The 21,210-nt window shown below is 20.3% G+C and overlaps 4 protein-coding genes across 4 annotated transcripts; all 4 read right to left on the reverse strand.

The window, feature by feature from the left end:
- Window positions 1-5,720: 5,720 nt before the first annotated feature.
- On the reverse strand, window positions 5,721-10,764 carry PVVCY_1002220 (conserved Plasmodium protein, unknown function; the record flags this gene model as incomplete). Its single annotated transcript, XM_008625672.1, has 7 exons — window positions 5,721-5,777; window positions 5,913-6,018; window positions 6,142-6,257; window positions 6,391-6,526; window positions 6,613-6,677; window positions 6,773-6,989; window positions 7,073-10,764. The coding sequence occupies 7 exons, from the start codon at window positions 10,762-10,764 to the stop codon at window positions 5,721-5,723; spliced, it is 4,389 nt and encodes a 1,462-aa protein (XP_008623894.1).
- A 1,463-nt stretch (window positions 10,765-12,227) lies between these two features.
- Window positions 12,228-12,711, reverse strand: PVVCY_1002230 (selenoprotein, putative; the record flags this gene model as incomplete). Its single annotated transcript, XM_037634451.1, has 2 exons — window positions 12,228-12,249; window positions 12,332-12,711. The coding sequence occupies 2 exons, from the start codon at window positions 12,709-12,711 to the stop codon at window positions 12,228-12,230; spliced, it is 402 nt and encodes a 133-aa protein (XP_037490548.1).
- Window positions 12,712-13,778: 1,067 nt separating this feature from the next.
- PVVCY_1002240 (lipase, putative) lies at window positions 13,779-16,889 on the reverse strand (the record flags this gene model as incomplete). Its single annotated transcript, XM_008625674.1, has 1 exon — window positions 13,779-16,889. One exon carries the CDS (start codon window positions 16,887-16,889, stop codon window positions 13,779-13,781), a length of 3,111 nt encoding a protein of 1,036 aa, XP_008623896.1.
- Window positions 16,890-17,739: 850 nt separating this feature from the next.
- On the reverse strand, window positions 17,740-21,042 carry PVVCY_1002250 (conserved Plasmodium protein, unknown function; the record flags this gene model as incomplete). The annotated part of the gene is made up of 1 exon (XM_008625675.1): window positions 17,740-21,042. The coding sequence occupies one exon, from the start codon at window positions 21,040-21,042 to the stop codon at window positions 17,740-17,742; it is 3,303 nt and encodes a 1,100-aa protein (XP_008623897.1).
- Between the last annotated feature and the right edge of the window lie 168 nt (window positions 21,043-21,210).

Genomic DNA, 21,210 nt, shown 5'->3' on the forward strand with positions numbered 1-21,210 from the left:
AAAAATAGTGTAAACAAATAATATTAACGAAAGACTTTTTAAATATGTTTATATAAAAACTTATTTTTATGTGAAATATAATTTACATTTAATTTTATAAATGAAAAGTAATAATAAAATATACTTAATATGTGTATATATTTTTAAGTTCAATCTCCATACAGCAAAATTATAATTTCTTAAAATCAAAACAATTTTACCCAAAATTTTATTAAAACGCAGTCACATGTATTAATCGTTTAACACATTATATATCTTTAAAGTTCTTCCCTCTTCATTATCGTTGAAATAGTAACACCATTGATGTATATTATTATTTTGAAAATATATCTAAAGTGAAAAAAATAAAACATATATAGCACAAATAGTTTCATATAAAATGTGATATTTTTTAAAACTACGCCATTATAAGGAACCAAAGAATTTTATAAAATTTAATAAATATTTTCAACGCATTTCTTCATTTTTCATAAATCATCAATTTTATGTTAAAAAATATGATAGTGTAGATATTAATGTGTCTTTCAGATTCATTGATATGAAATAAATTGTGTCGTGTAACAAATGGTAGCGTTATCAGTGTCACATGGAATATGTCTTTAAAATTATATATATTGTAACCTAAAATAAATTAATACACATTACAAAATGCTTACATTAAAGGCATGCAAATTATAATATATAACATGAATTCATGCAAAATGATAATCATCATCAAATCATTATTTTCAATTAATGTTGATTTTATTTTTCACCAATAGAAAACGAAAGTTTATTTTGTCTAAAAATGTCATTTTTTAGCATAAGGAAATAAAAGGTACTGAGAATATATAATTCAAATGGTGGGATGCATTTAAAATTTTAACATTTTATAAAACATATATTTATTAAAAGATTTGCATTTAACTACTAATGAACGAATCTTTTACAAGCACTTGAATCAATATACTTGATTTTTTTAAATATTAAATTGTTAATATATTACATAAATGAATTCATAAAACTCTATAATCACATGATTACAATACTAATTTGTTTTATCATGAACAAAAGAATTATTATTGTATGATTTTTATACAATTAAAAAGTATACAAATTCTACACTCGCTATCTCGATATTACTATACCATCAGAAAATTATTCGATCTTTTTATTCGTTGATAAAGGTGGGAATATATTATTGTTATGTGTAATTAAATAGTATTATGCGTCTATGCGAGGAAAATTTAAATATATTTGTATTTTTTAATATGATATTAGTATTTAAAACTATATGTGTGTTTTTAAAACCAATAGTTTGACTGAAATTTTGGGTTTATATAGTTATGTCAGCTAAACTTAATATATAAAGTCTAACTATTTCATGACAATCTATTTGTAATTTAAACAAACATGTTTTAAAAAAGGATCATAATAGAGATGTGTTTTGATTAAATACACAAAAAAGGTAAAAAATTGGATGATTACAGCAAACATATTTACCTTTCATAAAGACGATAAGTATAATAAGGATGCACTAAATTGAAATTTTTTTTCATATGTACAAACTTGTATATATGGTAAAATATAAAGATTCCATTTTTTTATTGTTACATTAAAGGATAAATATGATAAAATTAACCCATAATATTTTGTTAATATTAAGAGATAATGAAATAAATCATAACATATATAATTATTTATTTAAGCGAAGGAAGCTATTTACATGAAAAATTTTCAGTATGTTAAATTTGATGGATGATGTATTTCTTTATGTCATACCTGAATTTACATATTACATATAGTTTGTGTACGTAAAAAGTTATATTTTGCATGAAAGGTTATATAATTTTATACATTAGACAATAGACATTATTGTTGACATGCTATGATTCCGTGTACCTCAATATAATTACCAACGAGTTTCTTTTACATAATGTTTAAAACAAATACAAATATTGGTATTTTTATATCGGTAATCACTAAATTTTATTTATAATTTGCCAATTTGTTTATCATATTATCGTTTTCTATATACTTTGGATTATATGATCTCAACACAAAAAATGATTATATGCAAAGACGAAAATATTACACTGAAATAATATTTATTTAAACCTAATTATTCCACAAAATTATATAAAACAAGAATATGTTAAATAAAAAATGTGTATAAAATAATTTTTATATAATATATATATAGACATATTAATTATATATCACATTAACAAAATTATAATAATTATATTTTATTTAATTAATAACACATAAAAATTATAAATAATATAAAAATATTAATAAAATAAATAATAATATTAAATAATAATATAATATATAATAATAATTAAAATAATTAGTTAATATTAATAAATATAATAATAAAATTAAAATAAATAATTAAATAATAATAAAGTTATATAATATTAAATAAATAATAAATTAAATAATAATAATAAAATATTTTAATTAATAAAACAAATAAATAATTAAAATTAATTATTAATTATAAATATTAAATAAAATAATATATTATTTATTAATTATAATATAATAAATAATAATATTTAATTAAAATAATAATTATTTTAATAAATAAAATATTATATAATAAAAATATAATAATTTAAAAATAAATACTTAATTCATTAAATAAATGTATTTTAATTAAATGTATATATAAATTAAAAGAATATTATTAAATAATTTAATATATTATTTAACTTCAAATAATATAATTAATAATATAATATTAATAAAATTATTATAAATATATTTTATTAAAATTAATAAGCTTATAAATAATTAAATTAAATATATTTATTAATAAATTTAATAAAATTAAATAAATTAATTAATATAAATATATTATTTAATAAAATTAAATATATTATTAATATTAAAAATATATAATTTAGTATTATATTACTTAATAATTTAATTAATATATATAATTTATAATATTATTTAATATAAATGTGTAAATAATAATAAAATATTATATATTTTAATATATTTATTTAAAAATAATAATATTTTTAATATAATTATAATAATTAATATTAATTTATTTAATATAATATTTAATTATTAATAAAAATAAATAAATTAATATAAATATATTATTTAATAATTTTAACTAAATTATATATATATTTCATATATTTATTATAAATTTAAATCATTTATATTTAATTTAATAAATAATTATTTTATTTTATATTAATTAATATTACATAAATATATTATTTTTATATTTATTATATATTAAATAATTAATTTTTTAATGTTATAATTATTTAATAATTATCAATATTCATGGTTTTTAAATCAAAATAATTAAGATGTTTTTTTATTAAGAATAAAACTATATTATTATATGCATAATGCAATATAAATTTTATAGCATTATTTTAATAATGAATATATAACTATAAGCTAGACATGGGCTAAAAATTAATTATAGCTAATCACTAAGTATAATATATTGATCACTTTACTCTTTACTATTTTAACTATAAATTAGTAAATGTTTAAGTAATTTTAGTAAATGGCTTTAATTTTGTAAAATTGTTGTGGGTCTTTACAAATATTGAAGATAGACAGACAATATTAAACATAGAAGCATTAAATTTTCTTTGAATATATATCTATGATACTCAATATAATTATATTAACACATATCTTAAATTAATGAAATGAATATAAGATATATTTTTTTATATGTGTATATAGATTTTAAGAATTTATATAAAAAACATTAATTTAAGATTATAGAAAGAAATATATGGATTGTAATCCGTTGTACCTAAGTATTCATTTATGAATTTATAATTAGTATTCATACATTATTCGTATGATATGCCATTAATATATGAAAATGTAATCATATTCAATTAACCTTTTTATGTTTCTCAATGTGCGAAGCCGTTTTATATAAATATCTTAAAGTAATTTTGCTAAACTGGACTAATAACATTTGTTTGTGAAATTATATATTAGTACAGTATCATTCAAAATAAACTATTGTTTTACACATGTTAAACAATTATATGTTCTATCTATTTCCTATAGTCCATTTAAATATTAAATACCAGTATATAATTTTGTTACCTTTTCCAATATTTAAATATTTAATTCTAAACATAATAATAAGTGATTGTTTACACGATGATCGCAATTCATGATATATAGATTATATTCAATGTTATATATAATAATTTTGAGAACTTATTTTATATTAAAATACAAAAACGCAAATAATCCATTGTTTGTTTTTAATGGATTATAAAATGATATAATATATTAAAGAGCCATAAATATATATTTTTTGTTGCCAAATGAATCATTCTAATGATATTTATTTTTTGGTACCTATACCATTTCAGTTATGTATGTAAATACTCTATTATATTGAACTATTTAATAAGCAATTATTATTTGATTAAAAAATAGACATTTCAATAGAATTATAAGTGATCCATTTTAATGTAGATAATGGACAAATTCTTAATTATATAATTTTAGGACAGTAAGTAATTCAAAGGATTAATAAAATACATTATAAATCTACTATTATGTTTCATAATAAAGTGATGGAACATATGGAGTTAAAGAATTTTTGCATTTATGAATTATATTTCTGTTATGTAAATTTTTACAAAAGGTTATTTTTAAGCATTACTAATAAATTAGCATAATAAATTAACTTGTTACTCCCTTTTAAACATTGAATTATTTTTCAGTTTTTACAGAATGTTTATTAGTAATAGTTCCTCACTCATGTTGCAAAATGTTAGACACTTATTTTTTTAAATTTGTGCTATTTATAAAATAGACTCTTTGTAGAATAATAAAATTTGCATTGAAATTAGAAAAGTATATTTATATAAATTGTATTTTTCCTAAAATACAAATAAAGTGAGTGATAAAATGAACATCCTCAAATTATGGGTGCCTTTAGAGAATATAGTTTATTGAATATTTATATTGTTTTTAAAAGTAACCATAACCACACGAATAATAATTTATTGTTACCATAATTTTTTTTAATTTTATTGAGATTGGGAATTATTGTTTCACATTATCCATATATTAAAACGGTAATGTACAGAGTTTATAAAATATGACTTTGGTATACGAATAATGAAACTTATGTAGCAATCATATATACATAATAATGCAAAAATAAAATGCCCTTGAAGTATCGTTGTCCTATAATTTTATAATTAGAAAAACTGCGTTGTAACCAAATAAGTGTGAATTTCATATTAATAACTATTTATCGTGTTGATAGTGGTTTATCACCCACCATTCATAATACATTTAATACATATTTTTTAAATATATATTTATTTGTAAATTATTAATGTTACATGCTAAAGCAGAAAGATAAATATAGATAGTTTCACCGTTATGATAAACCCATATATTTGAAACGAATACTTAGCTACTTATATAACAAATTGCATTAAACAAATTTTGAGGTTGTATATTTTTATAAGATATATATTATTATTATTTAGAGAATGTTTCGTTTTTTGTTAATATTATAAAAATATTAAGTATAATATTGCCTAAATTTGTAAAAGTTGAACAATGGTTTCATTAAAACATATTGTAAATAATTTTGACAAACAAATGCATCAATGCATATAATGAAAAAAAAAATATTACACAAAAAAAAAAATGATATTTTATTATATATACAAATGTGTAGATTTTTTATTATATAAAAAAACATATTAATTAATAATGACTGATGCTATTTTTTTAAGTTGAATCTCCTTGTCAGCTAATTCCTGTAATAGAAAAAATATATATAATTAAGGAAGTTAGTAAAAGTAGTGCTATAAATTATATGTGTATGCATGTCTTAATTACTAAGGTAAAATAAATTAATATAATGAATTAAAAATACATGTAAAAATTATAACCTTTTCCTTGAGCATAAGTTTTTGTGTTTTTATGTCGCATTCTTCAGTCTTTTCATAAAGCTCCTTTTCTAACTTCATTATTCTATTTTTCATTTCTTCTTCATTTCTAAAAAAATATTACAAACACATGCATAATATTTTATAACAGTTGTATTTTTTAACAGGGAATATTATAAAAGAAATGCATTTTTTATAACACTTATGCACTTATTTATTATTCATATATTACTTTTCATAGTTCATAATGTATCTCTTTGATATTTCCAGATTTTTATTGGCATTATTTAATTCTTCGTTTAAGTTTTTATTTAATCCCGTGAAATTTTCAATTATTAAAGTTTGTTCCTAGATAAAAAGAAAAAATTGTGTTATAATTTTCGTAAAAAACAGTCGGTGATTGAGTATATAATGTAGCTTCGTATGCTCATTATACATTTTCCATCTATTATATATGTAAGAATAATGCATTAAATAATACCTTTAATTCATTATCACTTTTGTTTATTATAGTTTTTAACTCTTGTATATCATTACTAAATTTTTTAATGTTTTTGTCTTTTTCATCTAATTCTTTTTTTTTATTGCTCAGCTCTTTAACAACAACAATCAATTTTCTATAAAAAAAAAACGAGAAAATAAATTTTTAATCCTAAGCTTATATTTAAAAAAATATATGGCAAAATGATAAAAGTATAATTACTTGAAAGTTCCTTCCAATTCATTGTTTTGGTTTTCTTCTATAGTTTTTAGCTTTTCATTTTCACTCTATAAAAGTAATAAGAAAGTAAATAATTATAGATATATATGATTGTGAATTTAATATTATTATTTTATTTAATGTATCGGTTTAATTTTATTACATTGAGCGAATTTATGACATTTATTCCTTCATTAATTCTATTAGTTTGGTCACTTATTTTATTATTTAATGTTTTATTTTGGCTCTGTATTTGTGTATATTTTGTTTGAAGGGATTTTAATAGGGATTCCATTGAAACTGTCCTATTTTTTATATTCACATTTTCTTCTTCTGTTTCCTTTTTTTGCAAATACATTTCTTCATACTTTCTTTGAAGCCTATATTAAAAAAAATATAATATAATATTTTTACTCATTTTATATGATATTTTCATGATATTATTTATTTTTTTCATGCATACTCGTCTATAATATCATTTTTTTGAGAAATTATATTTTCCAGATTGTTTGTTTCTTGAAGTTTCCTATTTAACTCTATTTCATTTTCTTTTTTAAGTTTTTGGATTAAGGTATTGTGGACACTATCTTTTTCTTCGATTTCTTTATTTAATACATTTATGACATCTTTATATCTCTCTAAATCTTGTTTATAAAGTTCTAATCTCGATTGAAGCTCATTAAATTGCGAATTCATGTTTTTTATTTTGTTTGAGTAAAAGGTAATGTCAGATGATCTAGTTATATTATTGTGCAATAAAATATTTAACAGATATTTTTTTGAATATTCGTCTGCGTCTTTTGAATAGAACAGAAAATTATGTAATAGAAAATTAAATAAGTATTGCGTGTTATAAATAGTGTCAAAATAAAAATTAAAAGAACTTTTTTTATTTTTTACTGTCTCAAAAAAAATTTTATCAAAATTACGAAAAAAAGAATTTTCATAATTTGCATTTTCGTATTTATATTTTGAGAATGGGAAAATATTTTTATTTCCTATATCATTGTTTCCCATATTTTTAGAAAAATTTGCAGTCATATGCCTTGGAAAATATTTATCATTCTTTTCATTTAATAAAAATTTATTTTCGTCTTCATATAAGTATTTTCTATTTATACCATCACGATCATATGAACTTCTTTTGTTTAATTTGTTTAAAAAACTATTGTAACTATCATCGTCTTGTGATGTTAAATTTTTTTTTGAATTTCCTTTTAAAAATCCTTTATAATCAATAAAATTTTCTGTGTAATTATCTAAATAGTTATCTAAATTATAGTAATGTCTAACGATATTTAAAATGGCAATTTTCATATTTGCAAGTTCAATATTTTTATCAAGATCTAAGATAGATTTTTTATACAATAGAAAAGATATTGAATAAATGCAATTATAAATTATTAAAGAGTCTTTTGATTCGTATAATGAAGATATCAAAAATGTCAATGCCCCTGATTCATATAAAGCTTTGTGTATTTTAATAATATTAGGTTGGTTGTTGTAATGAATATTTTTTATAAATACACTTGACTTTAAATCTGCTGTTTCGTTTAAATTATTTGTTTTTTTATTCAAAGAATAATTTAATAAAAGTGATATATATCCACACACAAGTTTTATATTTTTCATGCTAACACTTTTTTTTAACTGCTCAATAAAATAATCTATATATTCGAAAGTATTTTCATGTATGTTTTCATAAAATTTGGTTTTCATTAATGTGAATAAGAAATTAATAATAACAATAATGTATCTCGTCTTTTCAATATTTTCTTCTATGGGAAGTATAGAACTCGATGAATAAGAACCTGGAATTATATGTAAGGTAGTTAATATAACTTTTATAACCATGTTTCTTTCATTTAATTTTATATTATTAAACGCAGAAATAAATATTTCCTTCTGTAATTTATTTGGATCGTTTTCATTATTTGATGCATAAGAATAATTCATATTATTTGCATTGGGTCCACTTTGTCTATTTTCATTCATATATAACATATTTGAATTTCTCGAACTAAAATTATTTGTACTTAGATAAGTTCCATAAGTAAAGTGATTATTTGTATTAGTTTGTATGCTATCTAAATTATTTTTTTTTACACAAAATTGGGAATATAAATGTATGAGCTTTGAAAAAATAAGAGAATTGATAGTTGCTAAATTTTTATTTTTATGAATAATCGATAAGAATAACATGTTTATATTTTCATTTATGTTGTTAAAAATCGAGTTAAATTTTTTATCTTCATTATATTTCATAATATAATCATTATTTTCGTTCAAAATGTGAAATATTGTTATCGAAATATTTGGAAATTTTATCAAAATTATGTAAAAAAGAAATGATATATTAGTTATTAATTCATAATGCTTATTTGATAATAATCTGGAAGAATATGTAACAAAAATGAAAAGTACTTTAGTTATATTTATATTTTCTTCAAAAAAATAAACAAACTTTTTATCATTAAAACAATATATAAGCGTGTCTACAATAGTCCTCATTCTCATTATATTCCCATTATTTACGATGTTTTCAAAAAATAGCATTGGCGAAAAATAATTTTCTTTTTCCAACTCTTCTGGAAAAAATAATATATATGTTTTATATAAGCTCATATAAAATTGTTTATAAATTTCAACATCTTCATATTCATTTAAATATTTATAATATTTCGATAAAAATATCTTTAATTCATTTAGATCATTGTTTGAATTCATAATATTTTCTCTAACGAAATCTAAATTCATTAAATTGTTAATAATATTCAAACATTTCAATAATATATTACAATAAGATATTTTATTTTTTCCCAGAAAAAACAATTCATCCTTCCCATCTACAAATGATGACATATTGTTATTTGCTGTTCCGTTTAATGCATTAGACGAAGCAAACATACTATCTTTTCTATTTCTACGCATATTATAATCTGCATGTAATTTAATCATATCATTATATAATAAAGACTTATCTTTTATCATATCTTCTAAGTAAAAGTTTAACAAATTTAATAAATAAAAAAATATTTTATAAAAATAAATATTATTATTGTATATCCTGAAACTGTTACTATCTTTATTTTGTCTTAAATATGTTTTATTGTTAATTCCATTCATATCATTTGTGTTATCATTATTGTTATTAATTGCATTACTTTGATGAAAATTGGAGTTAATTTCACTTGTTGCTGATTGATTTCTAAAATTGGAATTGGTAAATTTTCTTTTTATATCATTTTGTAAATCATTAACATTTTCGCTACTAATATATCCACTATTACTTTGTTCATTTCCAAACAATTCTTCATTTTCTATATCTCTTATGTTAAATGTAGCTATATTGCTACTTATATTTTCCAAACAGTGTAAACATAAAGTTAATAAATAAATATTGTTATAATAATTTTCATTCGTATTATCTCGAAAAAAATATACTTTTATATTATTATAAAATGATGACATATTCCTATTTTGTGTACTTAAAGAATATTCAACTAATCTTATAACATAAAAAATATATTTTATTATATCAAAATTGTCTTTTTTTACTTCATTTGGTGGCACATTATCATTTGTATATACTTTGGAATTATTATCTAAATATTTTGTCTTATTTGTAAAGTCCTCTATTAAGTTAGTGTTACTATTATTATGTTTAATTCCATCATTTGCAAATAGCATTTTCTTAATGCCTCGATTTTCATTATTTCTTTCACCATCTATTATATTATCCCCGTTTGCCAAATCATTTTTTTTTTTTATTTCTCCTCTTAACATATAATATTTAAGTTTATCCGAAATACTAAAAATACTTATATTGTATAAGCATTCTATATGGCGCTTATTTAATAAATCAAATTTTAATACATAATTTTCATTTCCATATGTCTTTTCATTATTATTGCTCTCAAAAAAATTCACCACATTTTCATAACAATTCCGATATATGTAATTATAATAGTTTACCAATTCACGCATACATTCTTCATTGTCATTTATTAAATCTAAATCGTATATATTATTTTTATACTCCTCAAGGCACAACGTCAAATATTCCGGATACTCATAATTGAAAGTTTTCTTACTTTGCGAATATCTTCTTGTTTCTTTGTTATGGAGATTTGCTAAACTATCCCTTTTAAGCATCTTTTATTTGTACATTTATGTGTAATATATACATGTATTCCCCTATATATTATTTTGTATGTATGCAAACTTCCTTAAATAAACATATGCACATACATAATTATTTACAAAACATATCAATTTCTCTTTAAATAAAATAAACGACTAGCATAATAATATTATTAAATAATAAAAAGATGCATTTGCATCGAACAAAATATTACTCCTTTACAATGTGTCTAAGATTTAATGAAAAAATTTTAATCTTGTTTCTTATGCTTTGTTTTTATTAAATAAATTGAGTGTATCATTTAAACAATATGATATCGTATCAATTTAATTAAAAGATCGTTAAGCAAAAGAAAAAAAAAACAAAGAAAAGAATACATAAAAAAAAATAACACAGAGAATATAATTACAAGGTCAAAATTAAAATTCCTTTTTTTTATAATTTATCACATATATATAATTTTTTTTATTTTATAAAAATGTTTAAAAAAAACGATAATTGTATGTAATATTATGTATCCCGTAATGTATGAATATATATGTATGCGATATAGTATGCAATATTATGTATGTAATAAGTTAAAGCATGTGTACATTTTTTTAGATGTAAACGAACTTTAAAAATACCATTGTATTTTTATTTAAAAAATATATTATTGTTATTTTACAAAATTTTTCATACTGTTTATTATATATATTTTCCCCACGTGTTAGCTTAATTAAATATTATGTATATCTTTTTTAAAAATGTGTGTGCATGTACCCATTTAAAATCCGTATTAACATTTTTCATAGTTTTGAAAAAAATGGATATATATTATTTATATATCTATTTAAATATTGAATACTAAGAAATAAAAACAAGAAAATTAAATCCTTTATGACAAAAAACAATTGTGTCCTTCAAATGTATCTTTATTTATTATTTATTTTATTTACTTATTATGTTTTTTTTCAATGAACAAATGCTATACAACATATTGAAATTAAAAAAATATGAAAAAAGCGATATATGTAAACCAATCAAAAAATCGAGACAATTGTTTTCGTTTATAAGTTGTGTAAAAATTGAAAAAAAAGTAAAACATATGTATGCTTTAATACATACACATAAATAATATTATAAACATGTAGTAGCTGCATTAAATACTTTCTGTATGTTTATGATACAACTAATCATAATTTTTGTGTAGCTAAATAAAAACGTTTCATTATCCAAGAATTCAGTTACGAATTTTATCTTTGAATAAATCATTAGTTTTTATTATTCTACTAAAATATGGATATATGGGTTCCCTTTATTATTTTTATTTTCCGTTAAAGGATGAATTATAGAGCACACAAAATCATTGGGTAGTGAAAAGTAAATATGGATAGTCTTGAAAAAGCATCAAATTATTTCCCTGCTATATTTTTAATAAGGTTTAGACTATTTTAATAAAATTTGTGGGCTCTTTAATTCATCCAAATTATCGTCAGGATGCTTTACCCTTGTATCTAAAAAAAAAAAACACATAATACATGTGTGATGAAACAATAAATAGTGTTACTTTTATTTATTATTAAATGATTATATAACCTATCTCTTATAGACGGCTTATAATAATTTGAATAATCTTTAAAATGACTGAATGTTGATTTATCTTTAGAATTCGGTTTTGGTGTAGATGAATCTAATATTTTATTGCTCTTTTCCTTATCTGTGTTTTTAAGATTTTCATTCATTTTCTTTTTATTAATTATCATTTCTTCTTCCAATTTTTGTAATTGCCTTTCTCTTGATATTTTCATTTTTTCATGTATTTCATTATTTCGTTTAGCTTCATAAATTCTATTCTTATATTTCACATATTTATAAACAGCCATAACAAATAATACAATACCAAATATTAACAACACATTTTTTATTGTAAGAAAAGTTGTCCCCATTCTGGAGACGTTATACTTTAATTTGTCCATTTTTAATAAAATCCAAAAAAAAAATGAACTAGTATAACTGTTTTCACAAAAATAATTATTATTGTGTTAATAATGAATAAAATGGTAATTTCTCCATCTTTTCTTCTTAATCGATATAACAAAAAAATAATTTTTAATATTTAAATTTGTATTAATAAAACATTTTATTATCAATTGTATTAAAATAATAAAATTTAGTTTTCATGTTTACAAAAAAAAAATGAAAACATATATTTCGTACTAAAATATATAGTTCGATTTTTTAAATGTGTAAAAATTAATCATATTTATTTCAAACATTTTCATTTATGAAATTATTTTCAATTTTCATTAATTCTATACATTTATATGGTTATGTTAACTTATATAATAGGAAAATTTTTATTTCTTTATTTCCTCGGTTTTAAAAAGAAATGATTTATAATTGTCTCTTCCTATGCATAACAATGAGTAATTAAATAATTGACATAAACAAACACGAAGTTTTATTGTATACATAATATTTATTCATTTTCCTTTATTTTTTATAAAATCAATGCTTTTTCAAATTATGTAACACTATAACACGGTGTACCATAAAAGATATTTACATATTTCCGTAATATCAAATCTATTTAATTTTTTTATCAATCACAATTTTTAAGTAATGAAAATATAAAATGCAATTCTTTCTTTGGTATAACATAATGTCAATATCATGATTTTACCTTTTTTTGTCTATTTCAATACACAAATAAATATAATTTGGTATCCCTTATAAAATACAAGGAAAAATCTAAAATATTTATTGCATGCCTAATTGCATTGTGTAATGTGTAGGCAGCGAATTTTTATCCCCCTTAAAAAATATATATATCTACGGTATTATTTTTTCCTATTTTTTTATCTATACACCATTCTAGTGTTGTATATTTAAATCAAGTATGCGAATTGTAAGAGAGTTGTTAATTTATAGAGTTTGTAAAAATTGAGTATAAAAAAAGTTTCCAAATATAATTTAAAAAAAAAATTTTACAAATGGTAAAAATAATGTTGAAAAAAGTAAGATAAAACAAAAAATATATTAATTAGCGACTTGCTTTTTTTTCTTGTTTTTCATTAGCTTGCGCCTTTTTTAATACCAACTTCTTATATTTTTTATAATTATCTTTTAACATAAACATGACATTTTTGTGAGAAAGACTTAAAATGTCAAATATGAAAAACGGTATTAAAAAATATGTTCCCCATTTAGCTTCATTTGCCCATCTCGATAAGAGAGTTAAAAATACAAAATAAAAAAAATAATGTGTTTGGTATATATGTTGTTCACACAATTCGAAAAATATATTGTCTCTGAAAAAATATTTCATAAATAAAAATGTAATAGAGCGGGGCTTATTTTTTTCATTATTAAAAAGTTCATCACCATCAAAAATAATGTTACCAAAATCATAATTTAAATTTTTTAAATCTTCTACCTTGAAAGTTATATTGAATTTTTTATTTTCTTCAGGATCACGGAAACCATTTAATGATGGAATGGCCATAGTTACAGGTATCGGATCATAATCTACATTTATGTTATTACTTATAACTGCACTTTTTTCAAAATCTTCATAATATTTATCATCATAAAATATCGGCATACCAAAAGTTATAGAATATATTTTTATATACGCACTATGATCATTATCATTATTACCTTTTGTCTTTATACCTTGTTCGCGCAATATATTTTCCAAATAAAGAGAACTCATATTAGCCATTGCTGCACCAAAAGAATGGCCAGTAAAAATAATAACATAAGGGTTTTCCTTTGAATATTTTGATTTTGTATTTTTTATTTCATTTAAAATTTTATTTTTTAAAATATGTAAATATGGTTTAACAGCTTTTTTAAAAATGTATAAATAAGCTTTATGTACTTTCCCTTTAGTTAAAAACGGGTAAGGAGTTAATTCATATATTAAATTAAATAACCAAATAAATGGACTTGATGTCCCTTGAAAAGCAACTATATGTTCTACTAAATGAAATTCATTTTTATCATAATTAGGAATAGAATATTTTTTACTCCTTTTAAAAGATACAAACATTTGTAATTCATCAATATATCTAAAAAAAATTTGATCATTTTGTTGAATATGACGTAAACTAATTATATGTGGAACTAACACACTTCCTATATGATCTATATACCAAGGATTAGGCACAAAATTGGAAGTTTCCCATTTTTTTATTATATTCCACATTTTATTTAATAAATATACCTTATGTATAAATAAATAACAAAAATACCATGTTTGATATAATTTTAAATTTTTATCAGAAGAATTTGAAACATCTTTAAATAAGTCAATGTTTATTTTCAGCTCTATATTTCTAGGAACAAATATATCTATTATATTTTTATTAAAGAATTCAAATATTGGTAAATCTAATATATTGTCTTTAAAAAATATATTAGTTTTCTCTTCTTCCGTTAAAGAATAATGCTCTTTTAAATAACTAGAGCATCCAAACATAATCGTAAATGTAAAATTTAATATTTCATACCACTCTTTATTTTTTTCTATTATGTTATTTAGACACTTTCCTATATTAACTTCGTTTTCAGATTCTTTTATTATTTCTTCATTTAAAATAAATATAATATATAATAAATTGGATTCCTTTATATGTTTAACACATTTGTTTATTGATAATAATTTAAAGGCTTTTATTACATTTAAAAATAAATGATATAAAATAAATTTATTTTTTGTAATCCTTATTTTATTCAAATGTGGATTTTTTTTTAAATGGTATGATAAAAAACATACTCTTTCAACAAAACTACTACCCAATGGTAAATATTTACCATTACATAAACTAAACTTTAAATAAAATTCTTTAAACATGGTTGGACGGATGTCTATTTTACTTAAATCTGCATAATAATTTATTTCTTGAAAATTTACATTATTATTTTCATCATTAAGTAAAACATAATTTTTGTATAATTTTTTTTTTATATGTTTCTCATTTACTATATGTAAATTATGTAAAGGGAAAGTATAATCCTTATGATATTTCATTTTTAACATATATTCATTTTCATATTTTATATTTATTAAATTACGGCTTTTAATTATATCATTATAATATTCATCTAATTTGTTTTCTTTTAATTTATTACGATAATGTTCTAAATCATTTTTATATCTTACATACACATTATTTATATTGTCTAGTTCGCATACACCTTCTACAAATTCATATTCATCTTCATTCAAGTCATCCGAATTATTAGATATATTATCTCCTATATCAGACTCACTATTATTTATGGATTTATTCTGTTCATTATTTCTAGAACTTACTTCATGCATCATTTTTTCTATTTCACTTAAATGTTTATTTATTAATTCATCATTATCTTCTTCTTCATCATCATCATCCTCTTCATAAGAAATTTTATTTTCATCTTCTTCGTTTATTATAACTAAAATGCCTTTTTTATCCATTATCTTTAGTATTCCATTATCAATTTGTGGGTATTTATGAGTTGACATATTTTCATTTAATCCTACATTAAATGTGTTTTTACGCATATCTTGTTCTAGTCCTGAATTTTCGTTCATATTTATTATGCACATTCCTACATTTTCGCCGTTTCTTTTCATAATTTTTTCCTCATCTTTTTCTTTTATTAAATTTTTGTCTGACTCAACATATTCAATTATCTGTGTATTATCAACGATTTTCTCATCTAATATTTTTGTTTGTTCATTCTGAGTTTCACCATTTTCTAACTTATTCAATGTGGTAATACAATCATTATTTTTTTTTATACATTGGTTTTCCTTTGTGTGTATTGCACACTTTTCATCATTTAGATTTTTACAATTAATATTATAATTTTCTGTTTCTTCTTGAATATTTATACGATATATTGGTATTTCTTTTTTTGAATTATCAGTATTATCCTTAATATGCTCATTGTCATAATTTGAAAATAATTGCCTATTTAATAACAGGTCCTGTTTTACAAAAACTGGAATGCCAGTCTTTATAATGCTTATGTATTTTAAATTGGAATCAAATAAAAATAAATTTATATTAATAAATGAATTATATGTCAAAAAGCTATTGCTAAATACATGCATTAATGCAAAATAATGAAAACAATAATATAAGTTTAAAGATAGTTTCATTTTTTATTTTTAAAACGTTATTTCGAAGCCAAAAATACCAAACTTCAAACAATTGGACAGATTTTCGTTATATATATTTTAACATATTAAAAAAAAAATATTAGTTTTTGATTTCAAATTACTTCTATATTTGCTAATTATGGATAGACATATATAGAGAAAGAAATGTAGTTATCTATTTAACAACATATACATTTTTTATATACAAAAAAATTTACACACAATTCCATTTTGCATTGAAAAAAAAACTTTTTTTAAATAAACCACATGCAAAAAAAATTGTTCTCTACAAATACATATATATATTTGCCCACATGCAAATTTTGCTTTTAAGCCAATATAACAAAAAAAAAATAAGAAAAAACAGATTTAATATAATATAATAATGATGAAAAAAATACATTTTTTTTTATTTCCCCTTTTAACTATGTAGCGAATACCCATAAACCACAAAATTTTTAAATTCATATATAGGGAAACTCATATATACAAAGAAAATATTTTGTAACTAAAAAAATATAACTATACAATTAGAAAATTATATATTTTAAAACATAATTACAATCATTGTCATGTATTTGAATATTTATATTATATATGTTCATAATATATAATTTTTATATTCATTGAATGTGTATGAAAATACACAAGGAAATCTATATAATCCATATACATGACTTATATATATATGCAGATACACTATAAGTAAATTATATTTGCAATTGTTTGCTTTTGAAATATAGTCCTATAAGTTGGGTTGTTGTAAACAATGTGTGATCTCTAATATAATAAGTGTGTATGTGTATCCGTACCCTTTTTTAATTTATATATGTTCCAATTTAATTATATTTTATTTTCCCTTTTCCTCAAAATATTTCGTATAATTAGCACCTTTTTTAAATGTGAAATATTCCAGTTCAATATTTTCATCATTTTCTTTTTTTTTCTCAACTATAAAATTTGCGTCGTCGTTAAAATTAAAAATTTTTTCTTCCTTCTTTTCATTATTATTTAATAAATCACTATTTAAGCCATCTCCCTTTTCTATTTTATCACCACCTAACGTTGAGTCCTCAGTGTTTTTTTTTTCTCCCTTATCAATCAAACTATTATTAGGAACTACTTGATCATCATAATTTATAAATTCATCTTTTGAATATGAAGATCCTTTTTTCATACTAACTGAAAAATTAACAGATGAACTATTATCTGTTTCATGCAAAATATTCGAATTTAATGAAACAAAATCTAATACACATTGAGCTTGCTGAATAGTATATATCTGCTTAATTATTGTTTTGATATTATATGTAGGGGTTTTAATTAACGTTTTAATAACTTCTTTTATTAGTTCATCATAATTTAATTTTAATTTAGAATTATGAAATATCGATTTTACTATAAAAGAAAATTTAATTTGATCATATATTTCTCGTTGTGATTTATTAATAAACTCTTCAAATGTTTGCACTTTATCCGTTCCATTGTTATTTCCATCGATATTTTTACCTTGCATTTGCTTTTTCTTTAAATAATTTTCGTATAATTTTTTCCCTTGTGCACGAAACAAAGTTATAGGAATATTTAATGAAGTTATTTCCATTAATTTTTTATATGCTCCCATTCTTCTTTGTTCAACACATTTATTTTGAATATCTATCATTGCTCTGTTTTCAATTTCTGTATATAATTCATCTTTTTTTTTATTATACTTTTTAAAAATATAATCATCTATGTTTTCTGTTCCACTTTTTCGCATTTTTATATCAGATACATTTACTTCTAATACACATTTAATTAAATCACCTTTTCCTAATATATAATCATTTAATGTTTCATCAATAGTATCGACTTTATCATAATCATTAGGATCACAAAGATTTTCAAAAATTTCTTTTGTTTTACTCGTTTCATTATTATATGATGGTATTTTTTTATCAAGTGAATTCATATTCTCTTTTAATATTTCTTCTAAATATTTATCAAAATTTTTCTTAAAGTTTAATTCGTCGTCAATACCATTTACATTTGTTTCATTGTTTTCCAATTCATTATTCTCCGTTTCCTCATCATTATCGTTGCCAAGGATATATTCAATGTCTTCGTCCTTATTTGGAAGGTAATATATTTCCCCTGTTTTTTCATTTTTTTCATCCATTTTTTTTGTCACTTCTTCTTCTTCCTTAGCATTATTTTCATCTTTGTTTGTCTCATCTTTTTTTAGATATTTCTCCAAATTATTGCTGTCAAAAAATTTATTTTCATTACTTTTTAAAATTGATTCAAGTTTATCAAACACTTTGTTATTTTTTAATTTTTTAATTTCCATATAAATAATTTCTCGAAATTTATTTATACTATCTTTGCTAATTTCGTTAAAATTTTCAAGGTCTTTTTTTGTATCCTTATCAAGTGCAGTAATACTACCATTTTCATCATTTTTTTTTTGTTGATTTTTAAAATAATATTGGAATAAATTTACAGGTAAATATACTGTAACATTTTTTTTATCATTTTTACCCATCCCTATTAAAGATTCATTAAAACCTATAGGGTTGCAATTTTCTTTTATTGATACAATCGTATTTTCCATAGATATAGCTTCACTAGGTAATTGATATCCTTCTTTAAAATAGTTCATATATTCTGAATTTTTTAAAAGTTCGTTATAATAATTTTTATAATTTTTATTTCCAAATTTACCATAATGATTTACATCATCATTTGTATTGTTAAAATATATTTCATCTTCTTCGCGAGATGATGAACTTGTATCATTTTCTTCCTTCACTTCCTTATTATAATAATCTGAATTGTTTATGAACTTTTCTTCATCTTTATCCATATCTATCAACTCACTTATTTTGTTGTTTCCAAATTTGTTTATTTCGTCAATACTAATATTTTCGTAATTTTCTTCTTCTTCGTCTTCTTTCTTTTCACTAGAACAACTATTTAAACTACAAAATTCATCATAATAAGTATCATTAAAACTGTAAACCCATCCCTTTGAAACATTTACATACACATCATTATTCCAATCAACTTTGTGATTTTCATCAGTATCTATTTTAATTTCTAGTTCATTATTAACGTACTTTAAAAATTCTTTAAAAGTACTACCTTTTTCATATGGTGGTACTTTTACAACTATATCCAAATTAATATATGGCCTGTTAAATTTTATTATTGGAAATATATCAATAGAAAAATTTAAAACAATATCATCAAACTTACTTATATTTATATGATCAATTTTATTCAATAATCTAGGTGCCCCAATTAAATATAGGTTATTCATTTTTTTATAAACTTTTATAATATCTTCATTAATATGTTTTAAAAATATTTTAAAATATTCATTCTTATCTATATAATTAATTAAATTATTAATCGGAACATCATTTAAATAGGAATACTCATATTTATTTTCTTTCAATTTTATACTTTTATATTCTTTTACACATTTATCATAATAATATTCCCGAAGCTTACTTTTTATTCCTATTGTTAATGAAATATCACTACTTTCATTTTTTTCATCCACATATTTTATACTTAAGTAATTTTTATTCATATTATCAATCAATCTATTTTTTTTTTCGTTGTCCACTTCACTCATTTTTTCCACGCTGCATTTTTTGTCCATATTATCACTTTTATTTTCTTCTTTTTTCCCATTTTCGTTTAAGCTAGAATTACTCTTTATTGTAAAAGTATGTTTTTTTTCATTTCCCCATTTATAGAATTTATTTCGTATTCCATTGTTACTTGCTATGTTTATAAAAAATATATTTTTTTTTACCAATCCAGTGAAAAAAGCTCTATGCACATTTTTTTTTTTTGACTTTATGTCATATATATATTGGTTGTAATTATTACTATTGTTTCTATGATAATGGATATTACCAATTTCCCTTTTTTTATGAAAATTGTCCAATTTTAAAGGAAAATAAAGTATATCATATTTACGATCATTAACTTGCTTATGTTTTTTTTTATATTCTTTATAATTAAAAAAAGCTAGCTCATTTTTTGTGTGTGCATTTTTCTTATGAATAGTATTATAATGTATCCCCAAAATTGGATGAAAAAAAAAAAAACATAAAAAAAAAAAAAAAAAGAAATTGGCTAGTTTATCCCTTATAACCATATTCAAACAATTATCACATTTATCTACATATATATATGCTAAATGTATAGCATTTATTTTATACTTTATTTAATCAAAAAACATATAAGTTCCATAACCATTTATTTTGGATGTGATATATATTTTTAAAACAAATGGAAATATATAAAGTTTAGCTAAATACATGTA

The sequence above is a fragment of the Plasmodium vinckei genome (assembly GCF_900681995.1).
Source record: "Plasmodium vinckei vinckei genome assembly, chromosome: PVVCY_10".
Lineage (NCBI taxonomy): Eukaryota > Apicomplexa > Aconoidasida > Haemosporida > Plasmodiidae > Plasmodium > Plasmodium vinckei.